This window comes from Zingiber officinale, chromosome 10B, assembly GCF_018446385.1.
Source record: "Zingiber officinale cultivar Zhangliang chromosome 10B, Zo_v1.1, whole genome shotgun sequence".
Taxonomy (NCBI): Eukaryota; Viridiplantae; Streptophyta; class Magnoliopsida; order Zingiberales; family Zingiberaceae; genus Zingiber; species Zingiber officinale.
Genome location: NC_056005.1, coordinates 5,273,283 through 5,291,918, shown reverse-complemented (window position 1 = coordinate 5,291,918; position 18,636 = coordinate 5,273,283). Strand labels below are relative to the sequence as shown.

Here is an 18,636-nt window from a genome sequence, read left to right as displayed (position 1 = left end):
AAAGAGTCCATCTTATGGATCGGTACAAAGTCAACAGATTTAGTTAACCGATCAACAATTATCTAAATTTTCTATCTAAGTGTGATAATTAAACAATATTGTACTCTATCAGTTCAAATATTAAGAAAAACATCACGCACATTAAGTAAATACGGGAGGGTATCAAACTTGAACATTTTCTTTGAGGTCCCAAGTTGCTTCTTCATCAGTATAATGCTATCATCCAACTTTGACGTGTCAAATAGTTTTGTTCCATAATTGTTTTTCTCTTATGAAGCATTGGGTTAGATGGCATATGCATGAAACTTTATTGTCCTAGTGCAACTTCATTAGTTCTTTAAGAGAGAAACTCCCCAACTAGATCCATAACCTCAAGCTCTGCCTTTGCACTAGATATAGAAAAGAAAGTCAACTTCTTAATCATCTAAGAAATCAAATTATCTTCTAGAAAGATGAAGCAGCCCAATGTGAGTTAAATGTCTATATGAGAACATGCTCAGTTGGTATTAGCATACCCCACAATAAAAAGGCAATCTCAATCCTAATATAGAAGACATTTTCCTAAATTATTCTTTAAATATAGTAGATTTGTATAGTAGATTTGCAAAGGTCATCTTAAAATGATCAGGGCATAGAACCTTAATAACTAGGTCAACTAACTCATCATGTTAATTAAGAATAATATGTCTGATATTTTACTATATGTTAAGTTCGAACCAGTCCTTTGTACCTTCTTGGATTAGTGAATAACTTTCTTTGTTGTAACATTAGTTTGACATTCCAAGAATTAGAATGAACCAAGTATATAAAGGAAAAGGAAATACTACCCTCAAGGGTGATAAATTTTGATGGATTAAATACCACTAGAGTAAACTCGATAAGTTCAAAAAATCCTTTTAAGAACTAAGAGATCACACACATAAGAGTTTCATAAAAAAATCCTTTCCATAAACTAGCTCCCTCCCTTATACGTGGGATCAGGCAATTACGAGTATCAATTCATGCATGAAAGCAATTAAGAGTACCAATGTATGCATGCAATCAATTAATAGTACTAATGCATGCATGTAAGTTATTAAAAGTTCATATGCATGCATGCAAGCAATGAAACAACTTAGCAACCGAGAAATAAACAAGTCCCCATACTCACTCATTTAATGTATGAATGAGTCCCTATATCATCATGTAAGTTGAGTCATCAATGGAGAGGAGATCCTCTGGACCGTTTTTTGCGGTCCAGAGGATGCTTCCTTTCCATGCATTGGTGGGGATGTATGATCCCCACTTATGTTACAAGTGGGGATCATGCATCCCCATCAATATATGCAAAGGGAGCATTCTCTGAATCGTCAAAGCGGTCCAGAGGATCCGGCCTGTCATCGATGGATAAGCCTGATCACATGGATAAAGCCTTGATCGACACTTGGACTTATCTTGATCTCTCCTTTCTTATAATCAGCCGAATGTTCTTCTATTAATCCATTTAGTGCTTCCTTAAAATGCTTTGTCTAGAATCTTGTAACTGGACCTTCTGGAAGTGACAAATGATCACTCATTTGATGTGCATTGTTATGAACAACTCCTTGATGTGCATCATCATATTCAGTAGACAATCGAAAGATTCTTCAATTGTTGGATACATGGATGCAGACTATCCAGGAGATTTAAATTACAGAGGGTCTACTATATGATATATGTTTGCTGTGGTGGGATGCCATATTTGTTGGAAGTCTATGATTCAAGCTATTGTTGTATTGTCTACTATAAAGTAGGAATACATGACAGCAGTTAAAGCAGTGAAGGAAACTTTATGGTTGGGATTGGTCAGAGAACTGGGTGTTCAACAAGGTGGACTTAAGTGATTATGCTATAGTCAAAGTGTTATCTATTTGGTGAAGAATCAGGTGTATCATGTAAGAACCAAGCACATTGATGTGAGGTTTCATAAGATCAAAGAGTTTATTGCTTCCGGAAAAATTCAACTTAAGAAGGTTCACATTGCAGATAATGTTACAGACATGTTTTGACAAAGTCAATGACCACAGAAAAGTTCAAGCATTGCTTGAACTTGATCCATATCTCTAGATGTTAGAGGAAGAAAGCTTGGACCTAGAGTTCCAGGTAGATTTTTGCTCAGATACTCGTGTTCTTTAAAAGGGTGAATATTCACCAAGGTGGAGATTATTTACGAGTGTCTCATATCTGAGTGAAGGTCAATGCGAGGGATATCGTGGATGAAATGTAAGAGTATCATACTCTTGATATGTAATGCTTTTGCCAAAGACTTCAAATAATATAGGAGTGTCGATTTGGGTGGGTTGGGTGGGTTCGGGTCGGATTGAAAACCAGTTTTTGAAAAAAAAAAATACTCAACTCGAACCTGATCCGAATCCAATTCTAACCCGAACATGTTCCAACCCGGTAACCCGATTTGATTTTTTAAAATTATTCTTTTATTTTTTAATAAAATAATTAAATATAGATTCAAAGCACATAATAATATTTTAATTTAAAGTTTTAAACCCATAATAACAAACCACTAAATATGATAATTATATTTCATCATTTCATATATTTAAATATTTAAATATAAGAGTTTAAATGTTTAATTGTGGGAACACTTGTGACTTTGTTGTTAATGAAGATATGTCGTATAGTATGTTATGTGTAGGAATGCAAGTATGCAACTTTCAAGATATGCATCATCTAATTAAAAAAACAAAAACAAAAAACTACAGAGAAGACTAGAAGTCCGATGTATCAACTTAGATTCTTGAAACTATTTTGTTCTAAATTTTATGGGAATCTCTAATCAGAGGCAGCCTAAGGGGAGGCACTTACCATTATAATACTAAATGGTATTACATCCCAAATAAGAATCTTCTTGATCCAGCCATGAACCCCTATTGAATTGTTAAGTGAAAAGAATTTGACAAGGATGATAGGGCCAGTACAGAAATTGCAGATTCAAAGAAGTGCAATAGTTGAGATGCATCTAAAGCATCTCAAAAATTTACAAATTTAAAAAACTATAGTTTTTGTACTGGCCCTATCATCTTTAAATCTACAGATTCAAAGAACTGCAGAAGTTGAGATGCATCTCAAGCATCTCAAAAAACTGCAAATTCAAAAAACTGTAGTTTCTGTACTGACTCTATCTCAAAATGTGTAGAATTGTAGCAGAATGGTACAAGTAAAAGTAATGCTAGGGAAATTGATAATTATTTAGAAAATTCAAATCCTTCACAAAATAAATATTACACAATGAAAATTTATGATATCAATGCAAATTTTAAAAAAAAAGTCTTCAAGCTTCACTAAATAACTTTTAAGTTTGAAGCTCCACTTCTCCATCGTTTTACTTCTTTTTTTTTACCAAGTTAAACCTTGAAATAATCTAAAAGATTGTAAAAACCTTTAATTAATAAACTTTAATAGTTTAATCAACTTACTTTTCATTAGAATCATCAATCATTTATGGCAGTACTTTTTGATCCAGCGTCCTCATTTGTGAATAAATTCATAATATTTTCAGTCAAATCATTCAACCCCACCTTAGTAGTTTCTAAAAAAAAATTAGTATAGAAAATAACTTTAAAATGAAAATAAAAAAAACAAACCACTTACCTCTCTCTCTAATTAACCAATCTCTACAACAAACCAATGTCTCAACAACATCAAGCTTCATTGCACTATGATATTGGTCAAGTATCTTACCATCGGTGCTAAAAGCCGATTCAGAAGCAACTGTAGAAATTGGAGCACTCAAGATATCTCTGGACATTTGTGCAAGGTTAGGATACCTAAATTGGTGAGCTTTCCAGAATCCGAGAACATCCAATTTTGTTATTCTGTCAATTGTTGGTTCTTCCAAATAGAGCTCTAATTGACTCTTTTGAGCTCTGCCAATGAATTCTAAACTTTGAAAGGTGTTAAATGTTGGATCTCGTGGGTGTTTTGATGTGATCAACTAAATTAGGTTAGGGCTTGCTTGTTATTTGATCTTTGTGTCTAAGTGTGCAGGAACTTAGGAGCGCAGGAAGTCGAGCAGAAGACACAGCTAGCGAGAATGATGACACGGAAAGGAAGCCGACGGGCTCGGTGCGTCCGAAGGACGAAAGAGCTGCGGAAGAGTACACCTGTGGACGAGAAGAACGTGTGTGGCGTTAGAGAGACGAGAAGCTAGGTCGGAAGCCTGCTCAAGAAGAAAGTCGAAAATTGGGTTCGAGTGAGCCCTGTTTTGGTTGGTCGAAATCACCCAAGGGATCGGAGCTTCGGAAGAAGAGGAAAAAGAGAAACTGGAAGCTATTTATACCATGCAGGTTGAAGCCAGTATTTATACCATGCAGGTTGAAGGCACCCTCAACATCATTGAGGGCGCCCTCAACATTGAAGGTGCCTCCATCACCTTGAAAGCGTCTCAGACCAGTCCAAGGCGCCTTCAAGGGTATTGGAGGCGCCTCAGACCCAGTTTTCGTGACCGTTTATAACCGGATAGAGCTTTATCCAGTCAAACTGCTTCGAGAAGCCCTCAACCCTCTTGGAGGCGCCTTCAACACTCGGGATAAGATTTTCAGGAGCTATATAAAGGCCCCTAGAGCTAGGAAATTAATCAATCAACTCTGTAACAACTTTCTAGTAACTTGTAAGAGCTTTTAGTATGTAAAAGGCTTCTCCACCTTCAGAGAATGAGACTTTTCTAGTGTGCTTTCCAACTGTCTTGGATTAACAACCTTCTTGGTTGTAATCAAGTCAAAATCGCTGAGTCTTCTTTCTTTTCTGTTATTCTGCTTTATTTTATTTTCTTATTATTGTTGTTATAATTTTAGAATTGAAAGTTTGAGGAGGGTATTCTTATTTTGCAGGCAATTCACCCCTCTCCTCTTGTCGGCCCCGCTGCACCAACAAGTGGTATCAGAGCCCGACAGCCTCAGAAGGACTAACCGTCGACTGAAGCATGAAGATCAAGACAATGGCCAGAACAAGCATTCATCCTCTGAAATTTGACGGAGACTTCGCTACATAGGAGTGAAGAATGAAGGTATTCTTTAAGACTGAGTTTGATATTCTTCTTATTATGAAATATGATTTTGTAGTCCCCAAAGACAAAGAAGAATATAACTAGATGAAGAAGGAGCAAGCTAATTTTGTGGCCAACGGAAAGGTGGAGTTCCACCTGCTCAGCGTCTTGGCGCCCCAGGAGGTCAAAGTTGGATAGGATGTTACAACTCCGCTAAAGGCCTCTCAGAAAAATTCCTGGAGCTCCACGAAGGCACCTCAGAAGCAAAGTTAGCAAGACGCGACATCCTCCGAACTCAGCTGACGAATCTCCGGATGAACAACAGCGAGAAGGTAGCGCAACTCCAAGCGAGAATTAAGGAGTTGATAACTCAACTGACCAATCTCGGAGAACCGTTAACGAACTGAGATTCTATTCAGTATACGCTCAACGCCTTCCCAAGAACTCCAGAGTGGGCTTCCTTAGTAGATGCTTACTACATCTCTAAGGACTTTGAGGTAAGTACTTTAGAAAGTTTATTCTCTACGTTTGAACTTCACAAATCAAGAATTACATAACCTAATAAGAAGTCAAGTCTCATTGTTGCCCTACAAGCCGAGATGGATGATCCCGACTCTAAAGCGTCAATCGACAAAATTGAAGCGGCATTATTGGTAAGGAAGTTGAATAAATTTGTTAAAACTAATAAATTTAGATCGCAATCGAAGAAGCATCAACGCAACAAAAGGACGGTCCGATGCTATAACTGCAACGAAGAAGGGCACATCAAGGATAACTGCCCCAAATTAAAAAAAAGGGACAAGGAAAAGTCTCGAAGACCGACGTACTCCAAATGCAAGAGTCTGAAGGCTACATAAGATGAATCTTCATCTTCAGAATTTGAAGTCGAAACCTTCTCGGGATTAGCACTGATGGCCAACCATCTCTTTGAAGAAACCAGCTTGGAGATGAGCATAGATGAAAGGGGAGGATCATCAGAAGAAGAAAGCTACGATGAAGGGGGAGTATCACCAAGAGAGGTAAGTAAAGTACGTGCTCTAACCCCTACTCAGTCCTTTTAATTTATCAAAGTGCTTACGAAAGATCTAGCAAAATTAGAAAAAGAAAATGTTGAATTAAAATTAAACTTAGCAAAAGCATGCCCTCTAAAAATGTATGATAATTTGAAATTAGAATATGAAAAATTGAAAATTGAAATTGAAAAATGATCATGCATGCTTAAATAAATTTCCAAAATCAAAAATTAAAATTTATGGAAAATTGAATTGGTATATTAGAAAACACTAGGGTCAACTTAGAAAAGTTTCCAAAAGTTATGTACCTCCTAAGTTCTTAAAAAATCCAATAGGAATGAACCTATACTGGGTTCCAAAATCTTTGCTAGTTTATTTTTTTTTTAAATTAGAGCTTACAGCGAGAAAATTAAAATGTTAAAATTTCTTTATGAGGTTTTGTCTAAGGAAGTGGTTGTTGCTCCAATAACCAAGAAGACCTAGTACCTCGCCACGACCTGGAAGCCAAAATATCGAAATAAAATGTTTAATTAACTTTCTGGTAAAAGCATTAAAACTAGAATTAAATAATGTTTTAAAAAGTTTTTCAAACATCTTTTTAAAATTCTTCAAAAATATTTTTTTCTCTTAAGAAAAATGTTTGTTACTTAAAAAAAAATTCTCAAATAACATTTTTTTTAGTTAAAATTTCTTCTAAAGTTAGAAATGTGTATTTATCTTTTTCTCAAAAAATTGTCTTACCTAAGTTCTACTTAGAAAAATTTTAAAAAAGATTTTCTTAGAAATCATTTTGAAAATGCTGTACTTGGATTTTAAAAATCATTTTTTTACTTGATAATTATTACCCCATTCTTTTTGCTGTGATCAAAAGGAGAAAGATAGATACAAGTTTAGGGGGAATTTTTAATATTTTTACTTAAAATTTATTTTTAACTTGTGTTGCAAATTCTATTGCAATCCTTATGCTTGAACTGTTAGTTTAGTAATTTCTATAAATTATTATTTGTCTATTTTGTTTCCCTAACTTGAACTTGGGTTGATGCACATCAAAAAGGGGATATTATTGAATCCCGTGAGTGTTTTGATGTGATCAACCAAGTTAGGTTACGTCATGCTTGTTATTTGATCTCTGTGTCTAAGTGTGCAGGAACTTAGGAGCGTAGGAAGTCGAGCGGAAGATGCAGCTAGCGAGAAGGACGACACGGGAAGGGAGTCGACGAGCTCGGTGCGTCCGAAGGATGAAAGAGCTGCGGAAGAGTACACCTGTGGACGAGAAGAATGTGCGCAGCGTTCGAGGGACGAGAAGCTGGGTCAGAAGCCTGCTTAAGAAGAATGTCAGAAATTGGGTTCCAGTGAGCCCTATTTCGGTTGGCCGAAATCACCCAAACAATCGGAGCTTCGGAAGAAGAGGAAAAAGAGAAGCTGGAAGTTATTTATACCATGCAGGTTGAAGGCACCCTCAACATCATTGAGGGCGCCCTCAACATTGAAGGTGCCTCCATCACCTTGAAGGTGCCTCAGACCAGTCCGAGGTGCCTTCAAGGGCTTTGGAGGCGCCTCAGACCCAGTCTTCGTGATCGTTTGCAATTGGATAGGGCTTTATACGATCAAACTGCTTGGAGACACCCTCAACCCTCTTGGAGGTGCCTTCAACACTCGGGATAAGATTTCCAAGAGCTATATAAAGACCCCTAGAGCTAGGAAATTAATCAATTAACTCTGTAACAACTTCCTAGCAACTTGTAAGAGCTTTTAGTATGTAAGAGGCTTCTCCGCCTTCAGAGAAGGAGACTTTTCTAATGCGCTTTCCAACAACCTTGGATTAACAACCTTCTTGGTTGTAACCAAGTCAAAATCCCTGAGTCTTCTTTCTTTTCTGTTATTCTGCTTTATTTTATTTTCTTATTATTGTTGCTATAATTTTAGAGTTAAAAGTTTGAGGAGGGTATTCTTATTTTGCAGGCAATTCACCCCTCCCCTCTTGCCGGTCCTGCTGCACCAACATTAAATTCCTACATAATAAATGAAATGTATTGGAAACAAGTAGTAAAAAATAGTGAGAAAAAACAAACATTATCAGCAGTACCTTCAAAATATCCATGTAACCACTGCCTAAATTTAGAGCAAGAGAAGCATTATCATCAATGACATTATGAGAACTCGAAGATGCACCACTAGTACTTAACTGGGAAGCAATATCCATATGCATATATTCCTCAAATAAAGAAACCAATTTAGATCTTACAAGACTTAACTCATTACTACCATATCCATATAACTTGTTGTAATAAAACTCAACAAACTGAATCTTGAACCTCGGATCAACTATCACAGCAATGGCAAATAAAATGCTATAATCTTTCCAGTACTTATCAAATTTTTGAAACATTTGATTGGCCATTGATCTCATGAAATCATCAGAGCTTTGCAAGGCTTGACTTATTGTCAATTGAACCGTAAAGACGCGAGGTAAGTAAAGGTTGGAAGTAGGATATTTCGCTCTAGAAAACAAAGTTATTGTCTCATAGAAAACCTCAAGGAATTTACATATTTTTTTCAACTTGTCCCCACTCATCAACTGAAGGACAATGTGTGAAATTAGTATTAGCCAATGTCAAATGATTAAAAGCACGTCGATAATACATGGCACTAGAAAGCATCAAATTGTAGAATTTCATCTAGTAGGAATACCTTGCCTCAGTGATTTCTTAGAATCAAGTGAAGTTTGGGTAACAGATTCTATAAACTTTTGCTTTCTCACTTGACTGTTTTTCACATACTTTACACATTCACGAATCTCATCAGCAGAACTATCAATTCTTTTTAAACCATCTTGCACAATTAAATTGAGAATGTGTGCACAACAACGAACATGTAAAAACTCACCACCACTCACTAATGAACAATTTCGACCAAGTTGATCCCTTAAAAGGCCAACAAACACATCATTTGCAGCAGCATTATCTAATGTAATTGTGAAAAAATTTCTTTGAATTCCACAGACATTGAATAAACTATTAATTTTATCACAGAATGCAATAACAGAGTAAGGTGGAGGCATATAAGAGAAGTGGCCGATTATCCTTTTTTTAAACATATATAACCATCAGTGGCAATAGAAGTCCACAAATCAGAAGTGAAACAAATTTTTCCAGGGCATGAACACATTTCTTGAGCTAATCTATTACATTCATTTTTATGCATCTTCAGAATATCAGTCATTGCGTGTTTCTAGTGAAATGATTGACTTGAGGTTCCAAATAGGTAAAAATAGATCTAATTGCCTCATATTCCACAAACTGAAATGGTAAATCATGCTTCATGATTGCTAAGATTAGCAACTCTCTAAATCTTTCTTGGTTGAACTTTTGTGACCTAATGACAAGACTTTTATCACCTTGTTCTAACAAAGCTTGAGTTGTTGGACCGTTGGTCAGCTAGAAGGGGGTTGAATAGCCTTGCACAAAATAAAAAACAAACAGACCATTCTCGGACTTAAAAGAACACTTGCATAAAAATAATTAAATGAACTAAAAAGAAAGAGACTCGGAGTTTTTACTTGGTTACAACCGGGGAGGTTGTTAATCCAAGGAAATGAATCACACTACTTTCTCCTTCAGGCGGAGAAGTTACTTTACAGTAGTTTATGCATAAAAATGAGAAGCTAAACTAGAAAGGAAAGTGCACAAGTGTTGTTTCAGTAATTGCTTGTTATTCTCTATCTTCTGGACCAGGGCTGTATTTATAGTCTTGGTCGGGGCACTTGGAAGAGTTCCAGATGCCTAGAGTGGGATAGAATTCTATCTCTGATGCGTCGGCCAAAGTTCACGTCGATTATGATGACATTTGGGGTCCGGGCGCCCGGACTCACAAAGTCAACATGGTTGACTTTTACAGTACGGGCCTTCTGCTCTGGCTCTGCTCGCCTCGGTCCAGGTCTTACGCTCTGGCTCTGCTCGTTTGGATGAGTTCGGCCATCTGGAATAGGGCTCACCTGAACCCAACTTTCGGCCTTCTCGAGCAACCTTCCGCTCCGGCTTCTCGTCCCTTGGAAACACCGTGCGTCTCCTTCTCGTCCGCCCGCATACTCTTCCACAGCACTTCGTCCGTTAGACGCACCGAGCCCGTCAGCTCTCTCCTGTGCCGTCCTTCTCACTAGCCGTGTCTTTTGTTCGAATTTCTGTGCTCCGAAACTCCTGCACACTTAGACACAAGGTTAAACGCAACATGACCTAACTTAACTTAGTTGATCACATCAAAACCACCTTAGGGTTCCAACATGAGCAATATCACTAGCTTTCTGTCTAGGACATTGATTAAGGATATAGCGTCGGAGATTACTTGTCACGCCCCGAGAGTAAGGGTGTTCAATCGAAAATCGGACAGCACCTCCCCTGTAACAGTGACAATTGGGACTAACATACATACACAAATAACATATAACATATTCATCAGCCCACACGGCTGGAACATACATAACCACGCAGTTTATATAACACAGCCTACCTGACTAGACATAAATCAATAAAACAACCACGCAGTTAATATTCAACCCACACGACTGTATTAAAAGCACAACGAAAAAATGAAGAGAAAACCCACAATCAACAACTAAAGTTTACTAGCCAATTAGGCTTACACAACCATAAGATCACGATAGTAAAACACCACGAATCAAACTCCAAACACAGACAAATTTATACAATACTAAAACTGCTGAATACTAAAAATACACATAAAGCGGAAATAAAATTGATAAATGTCCTCAGATATGATGTGGGAAGTGAGACCGGTAGTCGGGACTCTCCAAGTATCTATGACTCATCTATCTACTACTTGCAAAAGAAAAACCATTTTGTGGGGTGGTGAGTATTGGAACTCAGCGGATAAGGAAAGATAGTGTATGAACATAATATACAAATAGAAAGTGAGCCAAGAGTATACAGTCTTATAAGAGAATAGCAGATACTAAAACAAAATCATAATAAATGCTCATATCTGAAACCATATCTTAGGCTAGTAATAGAAGGTTAGAAGTAATACTAATCTGCTACAGTACTTCTCATAACTACAGAGAAAATATGTAAGGCATATACAAACTTTCAATAAGTAAACCAAGGACTAAACACCTACAACGAGGGTATATCTCAACATAAGCAAGCATAGCAACATAAGTGAGCAACAGCAGTAAATAAGAAATAACAGCATATGTAAACAGTAGCAGCCAAAACAAGTATAACAACAGCGTATGCACGGACGATCACTCCCGCCCACCCCTCTGCACCATGACCCCTATATGGTCGAGAGACCGGGTTAGTTGTTGGTGCAACATCCCTCAGGTCAAGGTTGACCTGGTTGACCAAGCTTGGTCTTGGTTTGGGTTTCGATGTTTGACAATGCAAGGTTGATTGAAGAAGAGTCAAGTAGGTCAAGGATGACCGGATACTTGACTGGGAAGTCCTAACTGGGATGTTAGGCAGAGTGAAAGACCTAGTGAGTGAAGCTAGGCAGGAGGAAAATCCTGGTGAGTGAAGCCAGTTGAAAGACCTAGTGAGTGAAGCTAGGCAATTGGGAAGTCCTAGTGAGTGAAGCTAGGCAGGAGGAAAATCCTGGTGAGTGAAGCCAGGTGAAAGACCTAGTGAGTGAAGCTAGGAAATTGGGAAAGTCCTGGTGAGTGAAGCCAGGCAAGAGAAATCCAGATAGGTCAAGGTTGACCAGACATCTGGTGAGAGTCCAAGTAGGTCAAAGTGATTGACCGGATACTTGGCACGAAGAGAAAAGTCCAAGTGGGTCAAAGGGATTGACCGGACACTTGGTGGGGAGTCCTGGCAGGTCAAGGAAGTGACCAGATGCTAGGCATGATATACCAATAGGTCAAGGTTGACCGAATATTGGATTGAGAGGCTTGGGACTTGGTTTTGGGCAAAAACCAAGAGCTGGATCGATCAGTGGATCGATCCAGGCCTTTCCCAGCGAACAGAGAGCCTCTGGATAGATCCGTGGATCGATCCAGAGGTCCCAATCGATCAGCCGATCGATTGGGACGCTGCTGGTTCGCGCGATAAGCGTTGGATCGATCCGTGGATCGATCCAGGCGTTTTCTTCAGAGCACAGAGGCGCTCTGGATCGATCCGTGGATCGATCCAAAGCCTCCCCGATCGATTGGGAGTTTTCGAATCGATCGGGATCCGACCATTGCGTCGTATTTGAGCTGCAGGCGTGCGATGGCTGCGGTACCTCTTCACCGATTCATTTTCAGATCTTCACCAGCTTCTACACAGCTCTTCTCAAGCTCGAGATCGCCAGTTCTTGAAGGCTCTTAGAGGTTCTTCCAAGTCAAGAGGCGGATCAAAGCAAGAAGAAGAAACTAGGGTTAGGGTTTTTGCTCTCATTGTAAGCTTGTAAGCTTGTATTTCATTACCTTTCCCTTTCTTCTTGTATTGAGTCTTGTAGGGCTTCTCCGCCCTTGGTAGTTACCATAAAGGAGAGTTTTATTAGTGAAGGGTGTGTGTGTAGGTGTGGATCCTTGGACTAGTCACCTCTTGTGAGGTGGATACCAAGTAAACCAACCGTGTTAGAGTTGTATGTTTTTGTTTCTGTATTTTCCGCTGCGCATCTTTGAAGAAACAAGCAACGACGAGCATCTAGCACGCGACGAGCTATTCACCCCCCCTCTAGCTACTTTTCGGTCCTAACATCAGTGACAGACTGTACACCACTCTGGCTACCACTCTCTCGAGTGGCCGAGGGGACACTTGCATAGTAGCTAACTAGCTACATCTGCGACGGGGTCCCTGCTGCTCACAACTCCAGCTATCATTATCTATGAGTGACTGAGACGAAGCACGACAAGACAAGCGGCATCAACTCCAGCTATCACTCTCTCGAGTGGCCGAGGATGCGGCCTTGGTCAACGACTCTCTCAACCGCAAGGGAGAATTTATCGTTGACATTCATACATGATATGATGCGCCAAATGCAACAGTCATCATACAAATATAAGCAGAAATTAGGTATGCTACATGAAACCAGCATGCTCAATACGATACATAAATAAACAACAGTTATAACATACAAATATGGTATCTAGTATCTGCTACCTATCATGGGCAACAACAAGAGACTATATAGATATGGAAATGAATATCTCAAAGATCATGTGGAAGTATCAAGCGCAGGAAAAATAAGAGTGGAGTCAAGGTAACACAGTCCTTATCCAAAAATAGTTCATGCACCAAGTTCAAAAAACTATAGAGTCAAAGTAAGAAGTACCCGCCTTTATACGTAGATCATATCCAGAATCCTACGTTGAGACGTCCGTCTCGAATCCAAGTCCTTCAGTCACATAATATATTTATCCAGTTACATATAAAGTAAATATCTAAATAACTCCCCACCTAATTCAAGTAATTCGAATAGAACATGATTATGGATTAATCCCCCAATTAACCTTAATCATACTACAACCTAATTAGATTAGGTCTATACATGATTTATCTCCAAAACTCACCCAAATAAATACATTATTTAATCAGTGTCTTAAATCAACTAGGCATAGTAACTTAATCTCTTATTGATCACCACAGCCACTAATCGCCTATTAAATCGAAGAACTAATCATCACTGAATTAGGTTTAACAAAAGAGGTTTGTTACCCGAATCAAACCTCTGGCTTCTTTTCCCTACTGCTGCAACTCACTGTGGCCAGCGGGGCACCCATCTGGACTAGCTGCTGGTGAAGTTATGGTGGTCAGAGCAGAGCTATACTGCTCAGCCTATTGAAAAGGGAAGGCAGTTTGAAGATCAACGACGACTGCATCATAGGGCACCGACGTCTCAGGATTGGTGGCTCGCTTGTTAGCGTCGGGGCTCGGTGACCGGCAGCAACGAGCAATCGGAAGAGGGCGGCATCAGCTCAGGCAGTGGTGATCTCTCTCCCAGCCGACGACTGGTTTAGGGAAGGACAGCACCGACTGTGGCCTCACGGACGGCCGGCACGGCAGAGGCATCGGAGCGAAAATGCGAGGGAGAGTGCACGGTATCGAGACGACAGTCGGTGGTGGGCGGTTGGTGGCGCGGCGTGGCGAGAGAGAAAGGTAGAGGTGTGCGGCGGATGAAGAGGGGTTCGAGCGACGTCGTGAGAGGGTGGGGGAGGAAGAGAAATTGGCGTGATGAGGAAAAAAGAAACCTAGGTTATATTTTTATACCTATACTTTAATTAACTAACTTTAGGTTAATTTAATCAATCAACGCCTAACTTAATTGGGATATCTAAACGGGCTTTTACCAAGTCTATAAATTTATCCTCTTAAATTCATCATACGAGCTCCAATTAATTTTCAGAAAATTTTTAAAAATTCTTGAAAAATCTAATAAGATTATTTGTCAAATAACCTTATTATTTAATTATTATCTCGGCACCGTATTTTACATTACTTGTACCCATGCTACTTCCGCTTTATATGTAATCCCACAAGCTTTACATTTGCAACGCAAATCTTCTCCCTCTACTTTAGGAAGCATCTCAAAATATCACCACCACTTTGATTTCAAGATTCTCTTTTGTTTGCCACTTCTGGAGCTGGAGACCTTGCCTTGCGAACACATTTCTTCATCTGCATCTAAATCTCTCGTAGTAGTAGATACAACTAGTGCACCCTCTAGTCCCTCCTCCTCACTATCCTCCTCTTGATCGAGAAAAATAGGCTGAGAATTCATGTTGTCGTGGGGAAACAGAATCACGAACCATGAACCATCGTTCCCCAACCCCTCTGCCCTGCTAACTCCTTAAGCATTTAGCCCTAACAAATTGATCGGTAATTCACCAGACACCAGATCACAAATCACTTAAAATACTCAAAATGCCTACAAATACAATCCCACAATTACCACTAATTTACTAAAATACCCTTCTAAATATTAGATTTCTAAATTAAAATATTAAATTAAACTATCATAAAATTATTATTTTTATCCTTACGGTAAAAACTAATAAGTACTCTCTTTTTTAACCTATTAAATTTTATATCTAAATTATTCTTTTTCTCTTCTTTATATAAGTAACACTATAACAGTGTAACTCACCTTTGAACTTTTATAAATATTAAATATAAAAAAATTAGTTTAGTTTAGGTGGGTTCGGGTTAATGGGTGACTTGATTTTTAATTCAGGTCAACCTGGATTGACTTGAACCCAACTCAATCCCAAAAAAGTTCGGGTCAGATTTTGGGTCCAACTCGATCTGACCCTAATCCTAAAATTTCCAACCCTAACCCAATATTCTTCGTGTCAACCCGGGTCAGATTATCGGGTCGAGTTCATTTTTGACACCCCTAGAATAATAATCCTCACAAGCGGTTATAGGGTATACATCTCCTTTTACAAGGAGCAGTGAATCCTCTCTGACTACTCAATCACCTTCGGGCACTTCAACTTATACCCAATTATCTCAGGTCCACATCTATTAGAAGATGCTTGCTTAAGATGTCAAAGTATAAGTTTCCATGACCAAGATGACTTTAATACCTCAAATCGAAATAAACTTGCATTCGAGCAGTAATGATATCTTTATTGATATATCCGTATATTTATATAATTATATGAAGTCTTACGATAAGTCACTTCAATGAACTAGTTATCCTTAACTAGCATCAACGTTTAACTTTTGATATCTCAATATCTTCAGCCAGTGAGAAGCAGCTGCTTAGATAAACCAAGGAGTATTACATGCGCTAATCTCTCATAATCGATGTTATCCAAACTCATTAATTTATCGACTAAGGAATATTTCAATACATTTATAATTATATGTGTATATATATATTCATTAGTTGTGATCTAATCATAAATTTTCTCATATTATGAATTTTATTACAGATATTTAATACACTCTATAAGGCGGATTATCTTATGACATCTCTTAAATATAATATATGTATATTAAATACATTTATCGAATTTCATATAAGTTTTACCAAAATGATGTAGCTATTTTAATTTGTTGCAGGATCTTTAAGCTCAAAATCACAGAGTGATCGGCCTTAACATGGCACTAGAGGATGATGCTTCAAGTCCATCAAGATCCTCGTACTACTCCTATGCCGACCTTTGGTTAGACAAACAAAGGCAGAAAAAAATATTTGTAATTCAAGTTTTGAAATTTCCAAACATTATAGTCTTAAATTTGCTATGAAAAAGAAAAAAAAGAGGTCAAGACGACTCAATTGTATCTGTCGGCTATATCCAACTTGTGTAACTTTTACTGACGTTAAGTATCAAAACCGTCTTGAAAACATTTGCATAATTCAATCTGTGGACCCAAGCTGCAATATGAAAGGTGCTTTTGGTGGTGCACTCTCCACTTAGCATGATTTTGACGGTGACAGAATGCTTCTTTTTTTATTTATTTGTTTTTTTTCTTATATCTCAGATAGTCCTCCCGGCCGGTTTAATTTCGGAGAGAATTGATTCGATCGTATGAGAAATTTTAATTGATCAGTTCAGTAAGCCCAACATCTAAGTTTGTTATCTCACTATAGTAAAATATTTTGCAATGTGTGAAAATAAAATCATGGATACTTAGTTACTACGTAGACTTTCTTGTAGCTTAGGATAAAAATTAAGGATGTATTTGATTTGTACGTTCTTCATTTTTATTTTTAAAAAATACATATTTTTTAAAAAAATATTATTTGATTTGTATTTTTTATATCCATTTTCTTAAAAAATATATAGTGTTTTTTAGAAAAATAAAAAATATCTAAAAATTATTTTTTATTTTCTAAAAAATATATATTTTTTAAAAAATAAAAATGAAAAATGTGCCAACTAAACTAGGTTGCTTGATGGATTGGAATGATTAATTCATCGTCCTTTTCCGTCATGAATTAAGCTCATTTGATGGGCCGTAAAGCCTAAATAAAAATTTTAGCCCATCAAACAAGACCCATTAACGATAAAAGTTCAAATGACTTCTTTCCTTCGTTGATGCGCACGGAGCACAATCAAGAGAATATTATCCTCGATCCGGTGCATGGGCATAATAGTAAATTACTTCATCAGATATTTTCTCCGAAGTCCACGGGACACGCAACATCGGTCGATCACCTCACTTATCGGACCCACTGTTGGATTGGCGACCGCCACGTAGGACGAGATAAGAATTGGGGTGACAGCTTTCCTAAAGCAGCCGGGCGTCCGCTCCTCCGCGGTAACAAAACAGCCGCGAGCGAGGCGCCCCAAGAAGGGATAAAGAAAACCTCGCCCCACGGTAATGTCACCGCATCGGCCCGTCGCCCGGTCTTTAAATGCGCGCGGTGGAGCGTTATTGATTTTCTCGTGCGCTCAAAGGGGTGGGTTGGCTTCTCCTCCCCCTCTTGGATCTAGGGTTCTGTTCCGGTTCGGTTCCTTGTCCATGGCGGCTTCTGATGTCGAGTTCCGATGCTTCGTCGGCGGTCTGGCTTGGGCCACCGATGACTCCTCCCTCGAACGGGCTTTCAGTTCCTTTGGCGAGATCCTGGAGTCGAAGGTGACGATCTATTCTAAATCCTAGATCTAGTCTCATATTGTTTTGGTTTGTTTCTATATTTCTAGATCTGAGATCCGATCGTGCCTCTTCGTGTTTTTTGGGAGCAGATCATCAACGACCGGGAGACTGGGAGGTCGAGGGGGTTCGGGTTCGTCACTTTCCGCGACGAGCAGTCGATGCGGGACGCTATCGAGGGAATGAACGGACAGCTCCTCGATGGAAGGAATATCACTGTTAATGAAGCCCAAAACCGTAGGAATGGCGGCGGCAGTGGCGGAGGCGGTGGAGGTTTTCGAAGTGGAGGCGGTGGTGGGTACGGTGGCGGAGGCGGTGGCTACGGTGGTGGTGGTGGTGGTGGAGGATACGCTGGCGGCCGTCGTGAAGGAGGAGGGTACAGCCGCGGTGGAGGTGGTGGCAGCGGCGGTGGATATAGTCGTGAACGTGGCTATGGAGGCGGCGGCGGCGGCTATGGGGATGGCGGCGGCGGCGGTGGCGGTTCCCGCTACTCGAGGGGCGGTGCGTCCGATGGGAGCTGGAGGAGTTGAACGTAATCTTTCGATGCCGTTGTCGCGCTTTGACGGATGGGCTTCGTAGTTATCTAGTCTTTGTTCTAGTTGTAGCTTGAGGGAACTTTTCAATTTGTTGTTCGCTTGTGTTCGGTTCACTTTGTTTTGCATTGCGTCCTATATGGATAAAGGTTGTGGTTCAATGGCGTTTCATGTTTGCTGATCTGCGTTCGTCCTTATAGTCTACTTGATTAAATCTGGAAAAAAAAAGAAGAAAAAAAAATGTTTCTTGGTCCCTCAATCTCATTGTTCTGATCAGTGTCTTTTTTGCCTTGGATTGTTGTCTACTCTTCAATCATCACGATTCTTCATACTCTCAGACTCGAGATAATGCAATAGGTAATCATTTTTTTTGGTTGTTGTTAAATCATGTTCGAACAAAGGATGGCCGGACAGCAGTTGCGGTGTATGTGCCTTATGTATCCCAATACTAACAACTCTTGGCGGATTTACACAATTTAACAGACGACGACACTGATGAATGGCTTTCATCAGGTTTAGTCAGACGG

The 18,636-nt window shown here is 39.1% G+C and overlaps 1 protein-coding gene across 1 annotated transcript; it reads left to right on the top strand.

Annotated features, from left to right (window-relative positions):
- Positions 1–17,344: 17,344 nt before the first annotated feature.
- On the top strand, positions 17,345–18,270 carry LOC122029786 (glycine-rich RNA-binding protein GRP1A-like). Its single transcript, XM_042588914.1, has 2 exons — positions 17,345–17,561; positions 17,669–18,270. The coding sequence occupies exons 1-2, from the start codon at positions 17,448–17,450 to the stop codon at positions 18,104–18,106; spliced, it is 552 nt and encodes a 183-aa protein (XP_042444848.1). The 5' UTR covers positions 17,345–17,447; the 3' UTR covers positions 18,107–18,270.
- The last annotated feature ends 366 nt before the right edge of the window (positions 18,271–18,636 follow it).